Source organism: Neomonachus schauinslandi, chromosome 9, assembly GCF_002201575.2.
Source record: "Neomonachus schauinslandi chromosome 9, ASM220157v2, whole genome shotgun sequence".
NCBI classification, from domain to species: Eukaryota; Metazoa; Chordata; class Mammalia; order Carnivora; family Phocidae; genus Neomonachus; species Neomonachus schauinslandi.
Genome location: NC_058411.1, coordinates 123405045 through 123423746, shown reverse-complemented (window position 1 = coordinate 123423746; position 18702 = coordinate 123405045). Strand labels below are relative to the sequence as shown.

The 18702-nt window shown below is 40.6% G+C and overlaps 1 protein-coding gene across 3 annotated transcripts in view; it reads left to right on the top strand.

Moving 5' to 3' along the window:
- TJP1 (tight junction protein 1) overlaps window positions 1–17714 on the top strand; it is a 106155-nt gene extending 88441 nt beyond the window's left edge. For 2 of the 3 annotated variants that reach the window (XM_021680639.2, XM_021680643.2), the window contains 6 exons: window positions 1763–1990; window positions 6810–6985; window positions 9382–9859; window positions 11497–11714; window positions 13549–13692; window positions 16170–17714. In XM_021680639.2, the coding sequence (XP_021536314.1) occupies window positions 1763–1990; window positions 6810–6985; window positions 9382–9859; window positions 11497–11714; window positions 13549–13692; window positions 16170–16264 (1339 nt within the window). In that variant the 3' untranslated portion in view covers window positions 16265–17714. The remainder of the gene's footprint in view (window positions 1–1762; window positions 1991–6809; window positions 6986–9381; window positions 9860–11496; window positions 11715–13548; window positions 13693–16169) is intronic. The other variant, XM_021680641.2, reaches the window with a different exon arrangement.
- Window positions 17715–18702: the final 988 nt, after the last annotated feature.

The following is an 18702-nucleotide window of genomic DNA, read 5'->3' as shown; positions in this document are numbered from 1 at the left end:
TAATTAAGACAGTGGCCCTAGAAAGAAAAATAAAGGTCTTGATTATGTCTTCTGTAACAGATCTTTGGTATGCCTTTAGTAATCAAGTCTTTCAAAAAGATATTTTTCTAGCAAGTGATTAAAATAAAAATGTTAAAGCCCTTCATTTGTATTACGTTCTTTAGTTTTAGACGTGTTTTTAGACACACGAACTCTAATCTAGTGAGCACAGGCTGGGGTTTCATTGCTGGATCTAGCTCTTAAGTTTCTAGGGGTAAGGAAACAGACTCAGTTTGGCTAAAATAACAAATTAATCATTTAGTGAGCACGTGCCATATGCTTGCCATTGCTCTATACACTTCAGTGCAGTGTGGGTAGATGGTCCTTTCCCCCATTTTAAAGAGGTGCACTGAGGCTGAGAGGAGTTGAAGTACAGTACAGATGCAGTGTAGCTTACAGGACTTGGTGGAGCTGGGAGAGAAACCTGGCTAGCAGCTCTCCTAGCAGGGTCCTTGTCACACTGCGAGTAAGTGAGAGACTGGGTTTGAATACAGTTTTTCTGCCTAACTCATGCTTGTAATAAAGAGGAACTACTATCCAACATACAGATTTTCCTCTTAATGATGTCTAGAGCTTTTCATGAAAACGTAAACTAGTGCGGGTCTCCTTTAGCCAGTATCTTTAGCAAATGAGCTATTTTACATAAAATAAACTTAATTATTGAAAGTTTAGCCCCCTTTTTGGTGTGAAACCTATTTATTTTTGAGGCAAGGTTTCTAAATTTCACTAAGCAGAGCATACATAACAGCGTATAGACAGTCCCCAACTTCCAGTGATGTGACTTATGATTGTTCAACTTTACATGGGCGTGAAAGCAATACGCATTCAGTAGAAAGTGTACTTTTTGAATTTTGATTTTTTCCCCCCATATATGATACAGTACCTCTCCTGGTGCTGGGCAGTGGCAGGGGCAGCTCCCAGTCAACCACACAATCAGGGTAGATGACTAGCACACTTAAAACCATTCTATAGCCATACAAGCATTCTGTTTTTCATTTTCAGTATAGTATTCAATGAATTACATGCGATACCACTTTATTATAAAATAGGCTTTGTGTTAAGATGATTTTGCCCAACTGTAGGCTAAAGTATGTGTTCTGAACACACTTAAGGTAGGCTAGGCTAAGCTATGGTGTTTGGTAAATTAGGTATATTAAGTGCATTTTTGCCTTATCAATATTTTCACCTTCCTCTGGATGTATCGGGATGTAATCCCATTGTAAATTGAAGAAGATCTCTATTAATTTGCTTAACAACTTAATTTCTTCCCCACTGCTTCCTGTGCCCTCTAGAACTTTGGACTATATAGATTCATTTCCTTATATGAGAATCATTTATCGATCGTGGATTAAAGTTCTTAAATTCTCTCAGTTATTACTTGTTGCTAAAATTGGTGTATGTACTTTGGGAAGTTCTCCACTCTCTTAGTTATATGTTCCCTTTTCGCTTTCTAATTAACTGCTTCTAACCTGCCATGAGGCTCTAGCCAAATCATTATCAAGCTTATTAGATTGTGTTAAAGGCCTCATGAGCCAGAAGAGGGCTGCTTTCTGAGTATAATGAATGAAGGCATGGGATGTGAAATGCCCATTTTGACTATTGGACTGCTCGGCTTGATCCTGAGTAATCATAGTAATGAAAGGTCAAGATAAAATATTTATATATTCATTTTCTTTGTAAAATTAACATCTAAAAAGTTGTTTCATTTGTCATTCATTGTCAGGATCCCAGAACCTCAAAAACCTCAGATGAAGCCGCCTGAAGATATTGTTCGGTCTAATCATTACGATCCTGAGGAGGATGAAGAGTATTATCGAAAACAACTGTCATACTTTGACCGAAGAAGTTTTGATAACAAGCCTTCTACACACATTCCTGCTGGCCATCTCTCAGAGCCTGCCAAGCCAGTTCATTCTCAGAATCAACCAAGCTTTTCTAGTTATTCTTCGAAGTAAGTTATTTCACCAGGACTTACCTTTTAAAAATAAGAGACATAAAGGTTCAGTTACATAAGGTAGAGTTAATCACATGAAATTCAGTATATTTGGAAGGGATGCAGTTAAGTCCATAATACATGATTTTTGTCACCTGCAGTCATTCAGCAGTGTGCATGGTTTCTAGCTCTAGTACGTATGTGTGTGTTTTGTTCTTAAACTCTGATACCAGATAACACAAAACTTTTGCCTTATGGAAGATACTAAAAGCAAAGTGTTTTCAGGTAAGGGAGTAAACTGTGAAGACCCTGAGTTTTAGGTGAATCATAAGTCTCCCCTCTGCACAACACACTTAATGCTGGTTCTTTTCCTTCTTTTCTGTTTTTGCTTTTTAAATATGAAAACGCATGGCAGGGGGCAACATTATTTGAAGGAGGACAATAGAGTTTTGTGGGGGGTTTTTTGTTTTTTTCAAGGTGAGAAAGAGCTTATCTTTTTTTATTGTTGGAGCTTGAGGGGACTTTAAGGATTTCTGGTCCAGTTTTATTCATGAGGAAACCGAGGTCCAGTGAGGTGGCATGACAGGGGTAGAGCTTAAGACCTAGCACCCAAGTTTCTTGACTCCTAGTTGTCTTTTCCCCATTCTGTGCTTCTCCCTTTTGTTGACTTATCTGTTGGGGATCTTGTTGATTTGTCTTTCTTTCTTGGGGTTTTTGTTGGTATACAGACCCACTGAGAGTGGGATATATAAACTCACATAGGCACAGGTGGGTTCATACTTCAGCAAAACAAACCCACAAGAATGAGAAACAGATGTGGATTTATTACAAGGAATTCGTTTACACCATTGTGGGACCTTGCCATAAGTTGTACGTTCACAGGACAGGAAGAGAAGAGGCAGAGCTGTTTGGGAATCTCTGAGTTCAGGGAAGGCCTAAGTTCTCTTTACAAGGGTCCATCCAGATCTCCATTTTGATTAAGTGAACTCAACTGATTAGAGGCATTACATCTGTAAATCCCTGTCACAGCAGCACTTACAGTAGTGTTTGAGCAAAAGATGGGGACTATAGTTCGGCCTACCCAAGCTGACACATCAAAAAGCCATCACAAATTATTCTTGTGTCGAAGTTCCAAAGCACCCAGGTATTTAGTGAATTAGATGCTTGGGATTATCTGGATTTAACTATTATTTGTTATTTACTATTGAGTGAAAATTTTTTTAGAATATTCTTTAAAACCTCTAATATTAAAAACCTAATTTTAATTACCACTCTATTCTTAGACATCATTTGAGGTGAAGTTTTCAAACCTTTTTTCCACTGTCATCCATTTAAATCTTTGTCTAGAGAAGAAAGCCGTTTGTGAGAACTACAAATGCAAACCAGAGTGCTGCAGTGGGCGTTGTTAAATGCAGACAGTGTCCAGTGTTGTGAACCTCCCCTAACGCAGCACTAGAGAGGTGCCCGGTACATCTGGAGAGGGTGTCCAGACTCAGACAGTGAGCCGTAGTGAGCTCATTTAACACATTCATTCTTCTTCTTCTTTTTTTTTTTTTTAAGATTTTGAGACAGCACGAGTATGGGGGAGGGGCAGAGGCAGAGGGTGAAGCCGACTCCCCGCTGAGCAAGGAGCCCAACAGAGCAGTGCATCATCCCAAGGACCCTGAGATGATGACCCGAGCTGAAGGCAGACGCTCAACCGACTGAGCCACCCAGGCGCCCCACATTCTTGTTAGAAGCAGGTCCAAGGGTGTAGTGTAAAGAGAGAGATTTTATTAATTTATCTTATTTTTTTAATTTTATTTATGTACTTGGTAAACAAAATACAGCCTTAAAAGAATACATTTAGGTCTAAAAAGTAAAGTCTTTTCAGAGAATCAACTGACAAAGCATTTTTGGTTTTGCGTTAATTGGGTTTTTCTACAGAGAAGATTTAGTGACATTATTTGTGATGTATAATTTTCCAACAAGGTCTAGAACGCTGCCTAGTGTTTGGTGGGTGGGGACTCAGCGGCGCAGGGCACAGTGTACTTGGTGCGTCATGCCCCCCCTTTCCATTAATGCAGTTCTGGGAGGAACGAGTCTTAGCTGGTCCGAGGTTCCTCAAGCATATATTGCCTTTGACAGAAATAGATAACATCTGTCTTTGTGAATAGGCCTAGAACTCTTGAGTGTTTGGTTTCACTGTTTCCTGTTGTGAGTGTTATGGGAGTCGTAGAGTGTGACTTGAGATGGACACCAGTATACGTTCCCTCCTTTTGTGGCATAAAGTGAAAACTCTTCATAGCTGTGCTGCATTTCCCCATGTGGATATCTGGTGGGTAGAGCATTGGGAAGGGGAATAAGGAATAAGATGGGATGACAGAGAGGAGGTGTTTCTGTGTCTCCCCCTTCTAGTGCTGTTGTACTCTTGTGCCCAATTAAGACAACTTTAACAACTGGAAAATAATTTAAAATATACGACCCTCTTTGTCCTGTATTTCAAAACCATTTGCTGTTTTTTTGTCACCAGTAGACTGCCTGCAGGCCTTTATTTTCTAAAGTAAAATATAGAAATAGCAAAGTTGTCTTCTTCCGGATAGTATGTGCTTACGTTCCATTTAAAAGCACGCCTCAGAAATGATGGGAATTAGAGAGGGGAGAAGTCTGCTAGCATAAGACAGACATCCCAGAAAGCAAGTGGCTATCACCTGTCTTACAGTTCTGGAGAGCCCAGTCGGAACTGGGGAGGTTTGGAAATAGTGGCTTAGCAGTTCGTCTTCACAGCCTGTGAGGAGTTTCCAGGATTCCACCACAGGGCTGGAAGAGCAGTCTCCCTCTGGGTCTGTGTACCTGTCCCCGCCCAGAGACTCAGTGAACTTCTTCAGGGATTTTGCTGGCACTAGAATCTCTCCCTCTCAAGAGTCCACTTACTGTGAGACTTCCAGGTCTCAAAACAAATGTTAGCAGTTTTCAACTTTTTAAGAACTAAGTAAGATTGATATTAGGTGATTTCTGTGTGCGTGTGTGTGACACAGTTCAGTGAGAGAAGCTGTGAGATTCAAGCATGGCAGCTTTACAAATAGGCTCCACCCATCCCAGGACTTAGCTCTAGGACTGGTGATGGATAAGGTCTTGCTAGGAAGGAGCACAGATTCATCAGTCACGTTTCAAAGGCAGTCCTATTTCCACTCGCCCGCTCCTCATTACCCTGCTGGGGACCCGCACAGCCGGTGGGTTGGAGTGCTTCTTCCTGTTTTTGCTTAGAGGATTTCTTTTGCCCGGCCCTCTTCTTTTAATAGAGCATCTCAGTCTTATTCAGAGCCTGCTGATTATTCCTGGTATCCCTCCTTTATTTAGTTCATTTCTTCACTCACCACTGGCAGGTGAAGCCAGAGGGCAGAGGTGGAAGAGGAAGAAAGCTCAAGCACCTTGCTACTCACTAGCTGCACAGTTAAAATATGTGGAGGGCGGGCCGGCAGGACCTAACTACGTTACTATATTTTAATTGACGGGTGATTTTCCTAGCTTAAATGAAAGTTAGTGATATATTTTTTTTATAAATCAGATTCTCCTGAAATGGTGGATGTGTATTTTTTTGGTTGCAATTTTAAAATGACATTTGAATTCCATTTGCTGGAAATGTACTTAGTTAGATTGACCATTTCCTTTCGTTTTTCTATTGCGCTTGCTTTGCCGTCACCTAGATTTCTTGGCTCTTACGCTAGCTATGACTACTTGAAAAGGAGCGTCAAGTGGTAAGACTGGCATTAATGTGAGGCTGTTACATAAGGTGTCCCTCACTGCGTCACTGGCATTATGTGCACTTTCAGATTGTAAAGTCTTCAAATGCTCTGCGTAAGAGCCTGAAAGCAGCGTAACAGCATCATTTTAAAGCTAATCACAAGACTAGACTTCGTCAGTGAAATTTTCTGTGAAAGTACATTCCAAATGTCTGTTTTGTTTGTGCACATAAAGCCAGTGCAGCTTTGGCTCTCTGCAAAGGTTTAGATGGCAGTGTTGTAATTATGGGTCTATTTTAAAGATTTCTTTTGTTTGAATTTTATGTGTTACATATTAACAATTGGCGATCTGAAAAAACAAGCATACGTGGCACAATTTGACTTAAATGAGTCTTGTAAAATCAAGCAACGTCTGCTACTCCAGCAGTTGTTAAACAAAAAAATGGATCCCGTAAATTAAGGGCAATTGCCAAGTGAGAGATGTCCAGAGTTTTTAGTGTTGCTGGAACACAACCACACCGATTTCATTTACATATTATGGCTGCTTTGGGGCAGAGTTTGAATAGTTGTGCAAAAGCCTCTATGGCCCCAGAAGCCAACAACATTTATTGTCCAGCCCTTTACAATAAAAAAATTTGCCAATCTCTGGGCTATAAAACCATTTTTTGTGGTGCTTTGAGCGTGACAGAAGTCAAGGCTTTTTTGTACCTTAGATACCAAATCAGAAATGAATCTAAGGAAGATTTGGGCCAGTAAATATTTTTCAAAATATTTGGAAGACTTTCTCAAACCTCTCAACCATTACTGGTTTTTTTTTAAGCGAAACAGTTAATATTACAAGTATACCCAAAATTTCATCTGCCTTTTGGTTGCCATCTTCTGGATGTTTTACTAATATTCTTCGAGTATCTGTGCTGTCTTACATTTCTTGTGCTGATAAATGGTCGAATTTGTTTGTATATTTGGGTAGAGTTAACCATTTATACTCCTAAGAATAAATTGTGAAATTTCTAGTTTTTTGTTTTTTAAACTCAGGGATACTTAGAGGAATGAGAACTTGTTTTGTAAATGTAAATCCATTTTCATATGTTGGCCTTGTCTTCGTTTTTTCACAGGGGAAAGTCTCCTGAAGCTGATGGCATGGATAGATCATTTGGTGAGAAGCGCTATGAGCCGGTCCAGGCCACTCCCCCTCCTCCCCCATTGCCCTCCCAGTACACCCAGCCTGCTCAGCCCAGTACCAGCTCCTCTCTCGCCCTCCACACGCATGCCAAGGGGGCACATGGTGAAGGTAGGAAGTTTGAAAATTGTCATTACTGCTGTAATAGAGTAATACTTACAAAATTGAACTCTTGCAGTTTGTAAGCAAGAGGGTTTTTCATTAAAATATATATACTTGAAACCTTTAGCCTGGGAACAACGAAAACTAAAGGTTTTCGTAAGTAAAGTACATCTTCTGTTTTTATGACTATGACCATTGTATCAGATAAGCCTTTTAGCTAAATAGATTTTATCTCCTTTACTAGCACAGCTCAAGTTCTGGAAATTAGCCAGCATGTCTAAATCTAAATATTTGGTGGTTTGTAAAAATCAGCTATGTTCCTTCTTCACACGTGGATATAGGAGAGCTGTAAAGTTCCATAGAACATGTGTCCCTCAGCAGCTTGCAGTTAGGTACTGTGGCAAAATCCCAACAAGGGGACCAGCATCTCCCATTGATTCATCTTAACAGCTGTACCCCTGTGGTTTTGCCTGCACTCTCTCCTTCACAGGTCTCTGCGCAATAACTCTTACCCCGTACCCCCTTACCCACGCCGTCTGTCTCCCTGGGACACTGGTGCGGCTCCTCTCCCTCATTCCTGCTTGCTTCATCTTTCCCTTTCCCTCTGCCCTCAGATGTGTACAGCTCACTAGTCCGTTGTTCAGAGCACCTTGCTTTGTTCCTGCTGCCCCCTCAAACTGTCTGTGTCTCTTTGCCTTCCATCATACTCCCCAGAAGGGGGATTGCTGCCTTCACCTCCAAATGCCCCTTGTCTTATTTGGCCCTTTCAAAAAAAGGGTTGTCTGTTTTACCCTAAGAATATACCACAATTTATCCATTCTCCTGTTGCCTTTTTGCTACTACAGACATTTCTCAGCTATTTTTGTAGGAATCAAATTCTGGGCCAAGTCTTCAACCAGATGAGCTGTAGAGTCGTAGTGGTACATTGACATTACCCCATGTTAGGATTTTCTTTCCACACTCTCACGTCTGCTGATAAAGTTTTAATTCTTTCCAATTCTTAAACGCCTTTTATTTCTTTTTCTTGCCTTTTTATGCTGGCAAGGACCTCAAATAAAATGTTGAGTAGAAGTGATGAGAGCAGACATCTTTGCTTCCCCATCTTAGGGAGAAAGGATTTAATATTTCACCCTTACCATGTTAGCTATTGGTTTTTTTTGTGGCTTCTCATAGCTACCCTTTATTATGTTTTAAATATTCCCTTCTATTCCTTTCTAGTTTGCTGAAAGCATCTGGTCACATGCATTAAGATGATCATAACCTTTTTCTTCTTTGTTCTGTTAATGCAGTAAAATATGTTGCTGGGTTCACAAGGAATTTGGGTTTATTATTATTATTTATTTTTTTTTTTTTTAAAGATTTTATTCATTTATTTAATTGACAGAGACAGTGAGAGAGGGAACACAAGCAGGGTGAGGGGCAGAGGGAGAAGCAGGCCTCCTGCAGAGCAGGGAGCCCGATGCGGGGCTCGATCCCAGGACCCTGAGATCATGACCTGAGCCGAAGGCAGACGCTTAACCAACTGAGCCACCCAGGCGCCCCTATTATTATTATTTTTTAATAATGTCCTTGTCTGGTTTTGCTGTCATTGTTGTGCTAGTTTCATAAAAGAGTGCCGAGGACATGTTTCCTCTTTTCTCTTTGTTTCTGAAAGACTTTGTGTAGCGTTGATGTTATTTTTCTCCTGAATGAGTTGCTTGAGTTCAGTCGATACTACTTTATACTGCCACCAGCCATACCTGGGAATTCCTCTTCTACATCTTTGCCAACTCTTGGTGTTACCAAACTGAAGTGTTGCCAATCTAATGGGTGTGAGATGATATTTGGGGTTTGTTTTGGGTTTGCATTTTCCTAGTAGTGAGGTTGAGTGTCTTGTACGGTAACCGAGCATTCTGGCCTTCACTTCCGTTGTTGCCTCTGCAGGGCTTTGCCCATCTTCTCTTTGGTAGACTCTTCTTGTGGGTGTATAGGAGTTCTTTAAAGGTCTTAGATCCTAATTCCATATAATTATACAGGTTGTAAATAGCTTCTCCCATTCTGTGGCTTTCCTTTTGACTTTAGATGAGTTTTATAGTGATTTTTTTTTTTTTTTAACATAGCTGTATTGGCATTCTGTTTCTAATTTGTTATGGATGTTGGAGAGGGGATACTCAGACACCAGTCTCTAGAGGCCTGGACTCTTGGAAGCATGACCCTGACTCCAAGGCAGCAGGATACACTAAAGCACCACATGTGTCCATCCCCCTCCTGGTCCCTCAGTGTCACAAGACAGCCACCAGGGCTCTAACCCTGACCTGGGCCGTGACTCCAGCACCGGGACAAGTTAAGATGGGAGAGACACCAGAGGGGCTGTTAAAGTTTTTTGTGGAAGTTTTAAAAATGTTTATTTGTGTTTATTTTTTCAGGTAGTTCAGTGTCGCTGGATTTTCAGAATTCTTTAGTGTCCAAACCAGACCCACCTCCATCTCAGAATAAGCCAGCAACTTTCAGACCACCAAACCGAGAAGACAGTGTTCAATCTACTTTCTATCCCCAGAAAACTTTCCCAGATAAAGCTCCAGTTAATGGAGCTGAACAGACTCAGAAAACAGTCACTCCAGCATATAATCGATTCACACCAAAACCATACACGAGTTCTGCCCGGCCGTTTGAGCGCAAGTTCGAAAGTCCTAAATTCAACCACAATCTGCTGCCAAGTGAAACGGCACAGAAACCTGACTTGTCTTCAAAAGCCCCAGCTTCTCCCCAAACCCTTGCGAAAGCACACGGTGCAGCACAGCCTCTTGAGTTTGACAGTGGGGTTGAAACTTTCTCCCTCCATGCAGATAAACCTAAATATCAAATGAACAATATCAGCACAGTGCCTAAAGCTATTCCTGTGAGGTAAGAGTTTTGCCTTTTTCTTGGTCTTGTGGTTTGTCTGATGTGAGTGTGGCATAGTTTCTGTGAGTAGGGACTTAAAATGAACATTTTAACTTCAACTTTAAACCTAACAGTGTTGTCCAAAGTGTTGTTGCGATGAATGCTGTTACGTGAAAGGTCCTACAAGAGGTACAAGATAATGTTAATAAAGTAATAAAGTTAATGACCACGTATGGTCTGTAGGCATTGTCATTATCCGCGTTTTACTAAGAACTGCGGTTGAGTGACATTGTGGTTTGCGCGGAGTCACAAACCAGTCAGCTAGGGTGAGGGGGGCCTACATTCAGCATCCCCTGGTCGTCTGACCTCAGAGCCCATACTCTTAACCAACCATAGCTTTCCATAACCTCTAACCTTGGGCTGGTGAGGTATGCTTGGAGAATATCTCAAAAACATAAGCATCTGTGTTCTTGTCCGCTCTTTGTTCAACAGTAATGTTAGAAATAAAAATGTAACAACCTCAAAATGGTTGTTAAAAAATCCACTCTTTTTATAGTTTGAATGAGTAAGATGTCTGAGCAAACGAGAGAAAGCGAACCTACCTGGATCCATATTCCATCTACTCCTTTCCCTCTTGTCCTTACGTGGTGACTGACCAGACCCATTCTGGCCACACGTAAGCTCACCTCAGCCTCAGCCTCCCAAATCCACTTATATTGTTAAGCCACCACCTGCTGAAACCGAAGCACCAGCAGGCAGAACCCAGGGCCAGGAGGACCACCTGCGGTCTGCTTCCCAAGAGCAAGAATGCTCACGGAAATGTGCTGCCGTCGCCTCTTTGTGAACCTTTCCAGTAGTGGGGGATGGGAAGCCTGTTCTTCCTCACACACAGCAGCATTGTCCCTGGTGCTCTGGTCGTGCAGGAATGAAGCTGCAGCCTCCCTTCATACACTTAACTGTGTCATTCCATCTTTCTGCTCACCCTTAGGTTGTGACTCAAAGTTTTACTTCAAGAAATCTTGATAGCCTACATTTTTGAAGCAGTCATTGAAACCACATCCCCTTGGCCTTGGGTATTCTTTGTGTACTAAGTGAATATACTGTGTTTTTTTTTCATGGGTGCTTGAGGTGTACCCCCACCAAAATACTGCTTCACGGCACTGTGGAAGCCTTTGACAGCAAGGACTGATACTCAGGGAGTACTGCTCAAAATCCTAGGGAGGTGGAGAACCTAACTGGTACTTACCAGGTCTCATGTGCCATCACTTGTAACATGCACCGTTGTCTTCGTATCACTAAGAAGAAGAAAAAGTGCTGCCAGTTAAACCATGAGTGCCAGTTTTAAAACATGAATTTCATGGTGGTTAAAATGTGTTTCTTAAAACCAGTGAACTGTAGCAGTTGGGTGAGCAAGGTGATCAGACTTTGTGCATTCTGGTTGCAAAAATTAGTAATGAAAGGAAATCGATTAGTTGTCTTCAAAAGTGAAATTGATTTCTCCAGGAAGAATATGACTTATGCCTGTGAGTAAAATATGTCACTGAACACTTACCTTCTTGATCATATGGAGAAATAAAATGAAACCACCTGTTGGAATCATAGTGGAAACTCCTTTGTATTGTTGGGGGTTTACTCATTAGTTGTTTCTGAACTCTCAGCCCTTCAGCTGGGGAAGAAGATGAAGATGAGGACGGTCATACTGTGGTGGCCACAGCCCGAGGCGTGTTTAACAGCAATGGCGGGGTGTTAAGTTCCATCGAAACCGGCGTTAGTATAATTATCCCGCAAGGAGCCATTCCTGAGGGAATTGAACAGGAAATCTATTTCAAGGTCTGCCGAGACAACAGCATCCTCCCGCCTTTAGATAAGGAGAAAGGTAAGTGTGTTTATTTTTCTGTGTAGTTTTAATAACCAGAGTTGCCCTCTGTGCTCTTCAAAGCTTGTAGTGCTCAGTTGAGAGGATAATCTGGACCCCTTTTCTACTTTGCCAACCCCAGCATGTTCCTCCCATCAGGGAAGGCCCCTCAAATGAGCACTGTGGAGGGGGGTGCCCCTGGAATGGCGTCATGGCTATGTAGGGGGTGGGTGATAGAGGTGAGCACGCTAGACTTCCCACACAGTGGGCTTTACTTTCAATGTGAAAGTGACAGTGATGACAGGTGACCAGGCCTTTGGGCATTCCTCCACCTGTCTGCTGGGTGGTCTTAGCTGACCTCACCAAATCTGTCTTGGAGCCATTCACCCCTTGCATCTCTGGAGATGGGTCTAGGTAACACCCACTCAGAAAGGCTTTGCTCCATGCCTGTCACCTGATTGTAGAATAGAAGCGTCTTAGGGCAGGTGCTCATCACCCGTCCCTGGCACTGGTAAGGGCTCAACAGAGTAAATAACATATCCCTATCAGGTATTACCATGTGTGTTTCTGAACTTCTTAAGGAATCTAGGAAAGCTGTTATTTTTCATAATCTTTTTTAAGATTTTATTTATTTGACAGCACACACAAGCCGGGGGAGGGGGGGAGCGACAGGGAGAGGGAGAAGCAGACTCCCTGCGGAGTAGGGAGCCCGATGCGGGGCTTGATCCCGGGACCCCGGGATCATGACCTGAGCCAAAGGCAGACGCTTAACCGACTGAGCCACCCAGGTGCCCTATAAGTAACTTTATAAAACGTACATTTGATGAATATATCTTACAAAAACCCCATGATCTAATGCAGTTGCCACCAGCTACCTGTGGCTGGCTACGTTTGTGTTTGTTTGTTTGTTTTTGTTTTTATTTTTACATCCTTGGTTAAAAATTTCATTGAAAACAAAGGATACAAAATAAAATAGTATTTCACCAAAATTTAAAAAGAAGTGATAGACATAAGCAGTTTTGAAATGCAGTCCTACTGGGCTAACATTATCCTTTGTTGTGACAATAAGGAAATCACAGATTATTTTAAAAATCATAAAAATGACTATAACATTATTAAGATGGGGCAAAGTATCTGTTAAATGCATATTCTCTACTTTGTCATAAAATTGATTCTCAGATTAATTTTTCTGCAAGGAGTTTTCATGTAATTTTTTTTTTCCAGTTTTTCACTTTTTTTTTTTAAAGATTTTATTTAAATTCAAGTTAGTTAACATATAGTGTGGTATTAGTTTCAGGAGTAGAATTTACTGACTCATCACTTACATATAACACCCAGTGCTCATTGCAACCCAAGTGCCCCCCTTAACGCCCATCACCCATCTAGCCTACCTCCCCTCCGTCTCAACCCTCAGTTTGTTCTATAATTAGAATCTCTTACTGTTTGCCTCCCTCTCTGTTTTTATCTTATTTTATTTTTCCTTCCCTTCTCCTATGTTCATCTGTTTTGTTTCTTAAATTACCTGTGGCTATTTTGAGTTGAAATGTGTGGAAGTGTAAAAATACACACTGAATACAGAGATTTACTGTCTTGATTACATGTTGAAATAATAATGTTTTGGATATACTGGGTTACATAAATATTAAAGTTTATTCACCTGTTTTTTATTTCACAGTGGCTACTAGAAAATTCTAAATTACACCTGTGTCTTCTATTTTTCTTGGTCACTGCGGCTGTAGAGAATTAACTGCATTTGGTTTTAAAGCACATCATTAGAAGGGGGCATGAGGAGAACTGTGGTCTAGAAGGAAGGTGGCCATCTAACCTCTCACCCCTACCCCCTCCCTGACTGTAGGTGAGACACTGCTGAGCCCCTTAGTGATGTGTGGGCCCCATGGCCTCAAGTTCCTGAAGCCCGTGGAGCTGCGCTTACCACACTGTGCGTCCATGACTCCTGACGGTTGGTCTTTTGCTCTAAAATCATCCGACTCCTCGTCGGGTATGCTGTCTTCACTCTGTCCTTTGGGGGCTTTGGGTACTGTCGTTGATTAATCCCTGGGCTGTTGGAGCTACCCATGCTGTTTGTGAGCACATCTCTACCTCTGTTCCTGTGGCCTTGTGTAGGCGTCACCACTGTTTTAAAATTTCCTTGTGGTGCATGCATAAATGAATGTGGAAAGGTACAGAAGTTTCTGCCTTTCAAACATTGATGATCTGACCAAAGGTTGACTGTTTCTTGATGTTCAGGAAAATTATTTGTTCTGTCAAAATTATTAAGATGCAGTGGGAGAACTATTACTGCCCTACATATACAGGCATTTTCATCTTCCTATTAAAATGATTTGATTCCTTTATACAGTAATTTCTATTTTTCGTTACCATTCCTTAATTTCTCAACCTACAAAGTATATACACCAGAAACTTGAAAGACAAAAAGTACCTTCCACTGTGATCAATACTTGGCCATGGTTTCTCAGTGTAAAATTCTAAATATCTTCTATTATACACACTACTTTTAAATGGCTTTTTGCTCTTAAGATCATAGCTTCAAAGCTTCCATTGCATTTTCACATTTCTCACTTCCTTGGGTGACTACATCAGTTACCAGTTGAAACATTCTGTATTTTTGGTATAGATCACGTTAATTGAACCTCATATAGAAAAATAAGAATTTAAAGTTTTGTTTCTGAATTTTTAATAAACCACGTGAGCATTATACAGTTTTAATATGAAATAGAGCTTTAGGGTATAAAGATTACAGGAACATACTCTATTACTACCCAAGATTAAAAATTATATATAAATATGTATTTCCTAATATCTACAAGTATACCATTTTCTGGAGAAAGCTAATAAATTAATTCTAACACACTAGATAGTGGAGCTATTTCCTCAGGGACTCCACTAGTGGAGAAGCATTTTATTAGCGTAGTTTGAATTAATATTAATGAAGCTGCATTTTAAACATATATTCTGAAAGGCTGTAGCATGAGCTCTGATTGTTTTCTAAACCAAATTAGGATGAGAAACTTTAAAATAACTGTTGTAGTTACTTGTTTTATAGTGATTTTTTCCCCAAATACTATATGAAGCATAAATGATTTCTCTATTTGTCATTCCATATTTTATGCCACAGAACATGAGTTATTTTGTTAGATTGAAACAACTTTTTCCTTTGTTAAGTTTGAGTACATTCACCTAGAGCAGAAATGTACTTCTGTATAATTCTGTAAGGCTTTAGAATGCTTTGTTACTATAAATTTCTGTTCAGAAAGTCAAAGGTAGATTTTGATGACAACTGACTTAATCCTAACAAAAGTTAGTATATTGGAAAGAAACTTGAGCCTAAAGTTAAGATTTTTAATTTACTTCTAAAGAGTTGTCGTAGCTCTACTTCATTGCCTAAACAAGCTGTTATCTGCAGTACAGCATAAGCCCATATGTATTTGTGAAGTGATTTAGCTTCTGTTTAATCACTGTTTTAAAACTGCTGAGCCCATCGTAACTCAGAGACCATTTAGATGATGTACAGCTCACCGTAGGCAGGGTCTCTCAACCTTAGCACTGTTGACATTATGGCCAGATGATAATGCTTTGTTGTAGGAACTGTCCTGTGCATTGTGGGATGTTTAGCAGCATCCCTGGCCTCTACTCACTAGATATGAGTTGTGACAGGCAAAAACATCCCCAGACATTGTCCCACGGGGGTACAGAAGGAAGGCAAAAGTCAGCAGCTTTGAACATCACTTATCTTGGATGCCATAGAGACAGTCGTCCCAGCCGTCTTCACACTTGGTGTCCACTACCTGGGGCTTCTTAGCTCTAGCTGCAGATCTCAAATCACCAAGAGCTTGTTAAATTCAGATACCCAAGCCCCGATTCAGTGAGTGAGTTTTCAGAACTACATGAGTGAGCAGTCGGTGACTTTTCAGAACTACATGAGTGATTTTATTGTACAGCTAAGATCAGGTCTGAGAAGGTCTTGGTCCAGACTTAAACTGATTTTTTTTTTTTTGTAAAGGGGAAGGAAGAGTCTTTAGGAACCAGATTCTGCAGAACTTTCAGGCATTCATATGTTGGTGTGTAATTGAGTATGAGAAATATGTTCTCCTGCTCCGTTCAAATGGGTGACCATATCATTTTTGTCCCAACACTCAAAAGTGCTGTTAATGATTATGTGGACCCGGGCACTGGAACTATCTCAGGCATATATGGTCGCCCCAGCTTCTATTTATTGTTTGAAAAGGCATGAACTTGAAAACACAGTAAAAGAGAAATCTGAAACAGCTTTGAATCCTTAGATTCCAGTGGGTCCTCATTGAAATACAGCACCTAGAGTTTTGATACAAGTGCATATGCTGAAGAAATAGAGAATTGTATCTGAGTATATGTCCTCATGTTACCCCGTGATTGCAAAGCATCACGGCTAGGGGTTTCACCAACTGCAAATGACAGGCACTTCTTTTTCTCTCCTAGGTGATCCTAAAACCTGGCAAAACAAGTGTCTTCCTGGAGATCCAAATTACCTTGTGGGAGCAAACTGTGTTTCTGTCCTGATTGACCACTTTTAATTCTTAAAATATAGGAACTTGATTAAATAATGTGAAACTGGGTTAAACTTACTAAATCTAAATGGAAGCACTCTATCAAGTATTACACTTTTCTTAGAATTGATACTGCAGTTTGTTAGTATTAAGCATTTTGTTTGAACAGATGAAGATTAGTGAGCATGCCCCTGCACCGTGGTCCAAAAACATGCTGCAGACTGCGTGTTTTGTGATGGAAAAACTAGCGGCATTGGCTGGAGGGTCAGAGATGGTTTGCTTTGTAATGATTTTTGTACTTTTTTATGGTCACTGCTTACTTCACATATTGATTTCCGTTAAAATACCAGCCAGTAAGTGGGGTGCATTTGAGTTCTATTCTTTCCAAAGTACACTGTTTGAAACTTTATTATGGCCCTGGCCTGGCATACACATTTTATTTTATTATGCATGAGGTAATATGCACACATTTAAAAAATGTACCTGGGCCATATAAACCAGTGTAGTGGATTTAACAGAAATGTACAGCAAGGGGAATTTATAGCTTTTTTGGGGGGTGGGGGGGTAGGGAGTCAAGTGAAGACAATTACTTACTGTATATGAAAACACATTTTTTTAGGGAAGGACACCAAAGCATGTGAGACTGGTTCTGTGGCCTCTTTGGATCTATAAATTGACCATATCACCACAGACATACTAACCAGCAGGAATGCCTTACCCTCATGTTTTTAATTCTTAGATCATTCTCTCCGTGTATTACTAAGTTTTTATGGCTTTTGTGTGCATCTAGATACCGTATCATGAAAAAGATTGAGTAAATTGTGGATTTGGTGGTTTCAGAAATGTATAATCACCCAGAAGAAAATAATGGTGTGATTTGGGGATTTTTTTTTTTTCCCTCCTCCGAGGGGCAGTGGTGGTTTTCTGTTCTTTTGGCTATGCATTTGAAAATTTTGACGTTTTAAGGATGCTTGTATATAATGCGTGCATACCACTTCTGTTCTTGGTTTGTAAATTAACTTTTATAAACTTTACCTTTTTTATACATAAACAAAACCGAGTTTCTTAAGGCTACCTTTGTATTTCTCTCCTGTACCTCTTGAGCCTTGAACTTTGACCTCTGCAGCAATAAAGCAGCATTTCTATGACACATACAAGGTCATTTTTTTTAAGAAAAAGAATGCACAGAGTTGTTACATTTTTAAGTGCTGCATTTAAAAGATACAGTTACTCAGAATTCTCTAGTTTGATTAAATTCTTGCAAAGTACCCTGACTGTAATTTGTGATACCATGCTGTGCCCGAAAGTGTATTTTTTTACTAATAGACAATTTATTATGGCACATCAGCACGATTTCTGTTTAGATAATATACCACTACATTCTGTTAATCAATCATTAGGTGTGACTGAATTTCTTTTGCAGTTATTAAAAAATCTCAAATTTCTAAATCTGCAGAATAAAACTTTTTAAAATAAAGTGCTGGTTTGGTCTGTTTGCCCACTATTTGCAGTTTTGTGCAGCTTTATAATCCTGTTTAAAAGCCCGCACACTGGCGCTCTTCACCTAGTCACCTGCCGCCTCGGGCCGGTGGGGCGGCCGCAGAGTGATCGCTGAGCAGCGCTGGTCACGGAAACCTTGAGAGACCGGGCAAGAGGGGGAGACCAGCTGTAGAATTCTCGGTGGTAGTCCCACAGCGTCTGTAAATACACATACATTTAGGTGTGCATTTCTGTTCCTTAGGACCAATTTGTATATAGTTTTGTATCCTGTTTTTTTCCAAAAACAACATGGGCATTTTCTTGTGTTACTACATTTGGGGGTAGAAAATGATTTTTAATGGCTATTCATATTCCATCGTGATTGCCATATTTATTTAACCACCACCATAGTGACATTTAGGTTGTTGCTAGAAAGCGAGCATCTATGTAGATTTAGTCTATTTGTTTCATCTATTTTGTCATGGTTAAAATGTGTGTACAGTAAAAGTATCCATCTTATATGTATAGTGTATAGTTCTCCAGATTTTGACATATAGTTTTATAACCATTACTATTACTACATCAGTTTCATCATCCCCCAGAAGTCCATTGTACCCCTCCCCCATTCCTCCAGCCCTGAGCAGACAGTGATCTCTTTTCTATCCCTGTAGTTTCTTCTTCTTGAGGATCCCCTGTGAGTGGGATCCCGCAGTACACAGCCTTGAGTGTGCCGCCTTTCACTCAGCAGAAAGCATTCGAGATTCATTTACGAGGTTGCAAGTATTAGTTCTTTCTTACTGCGGGGCAGTGTCCCACCTGCCCCACCGTGCGTGCACGCCTCGGTCTGTTTATTTAGCTCCAGGTGCACTTGGGGCTGGTTTCCAGGTTTGGAGATGATGAATAAAATACCTACAAATGCTACAAACATTTGCATATAGGTTCTTGTGTTAACATAAATTCTTTCAGTTGATTGAAGCCCCTAAGAG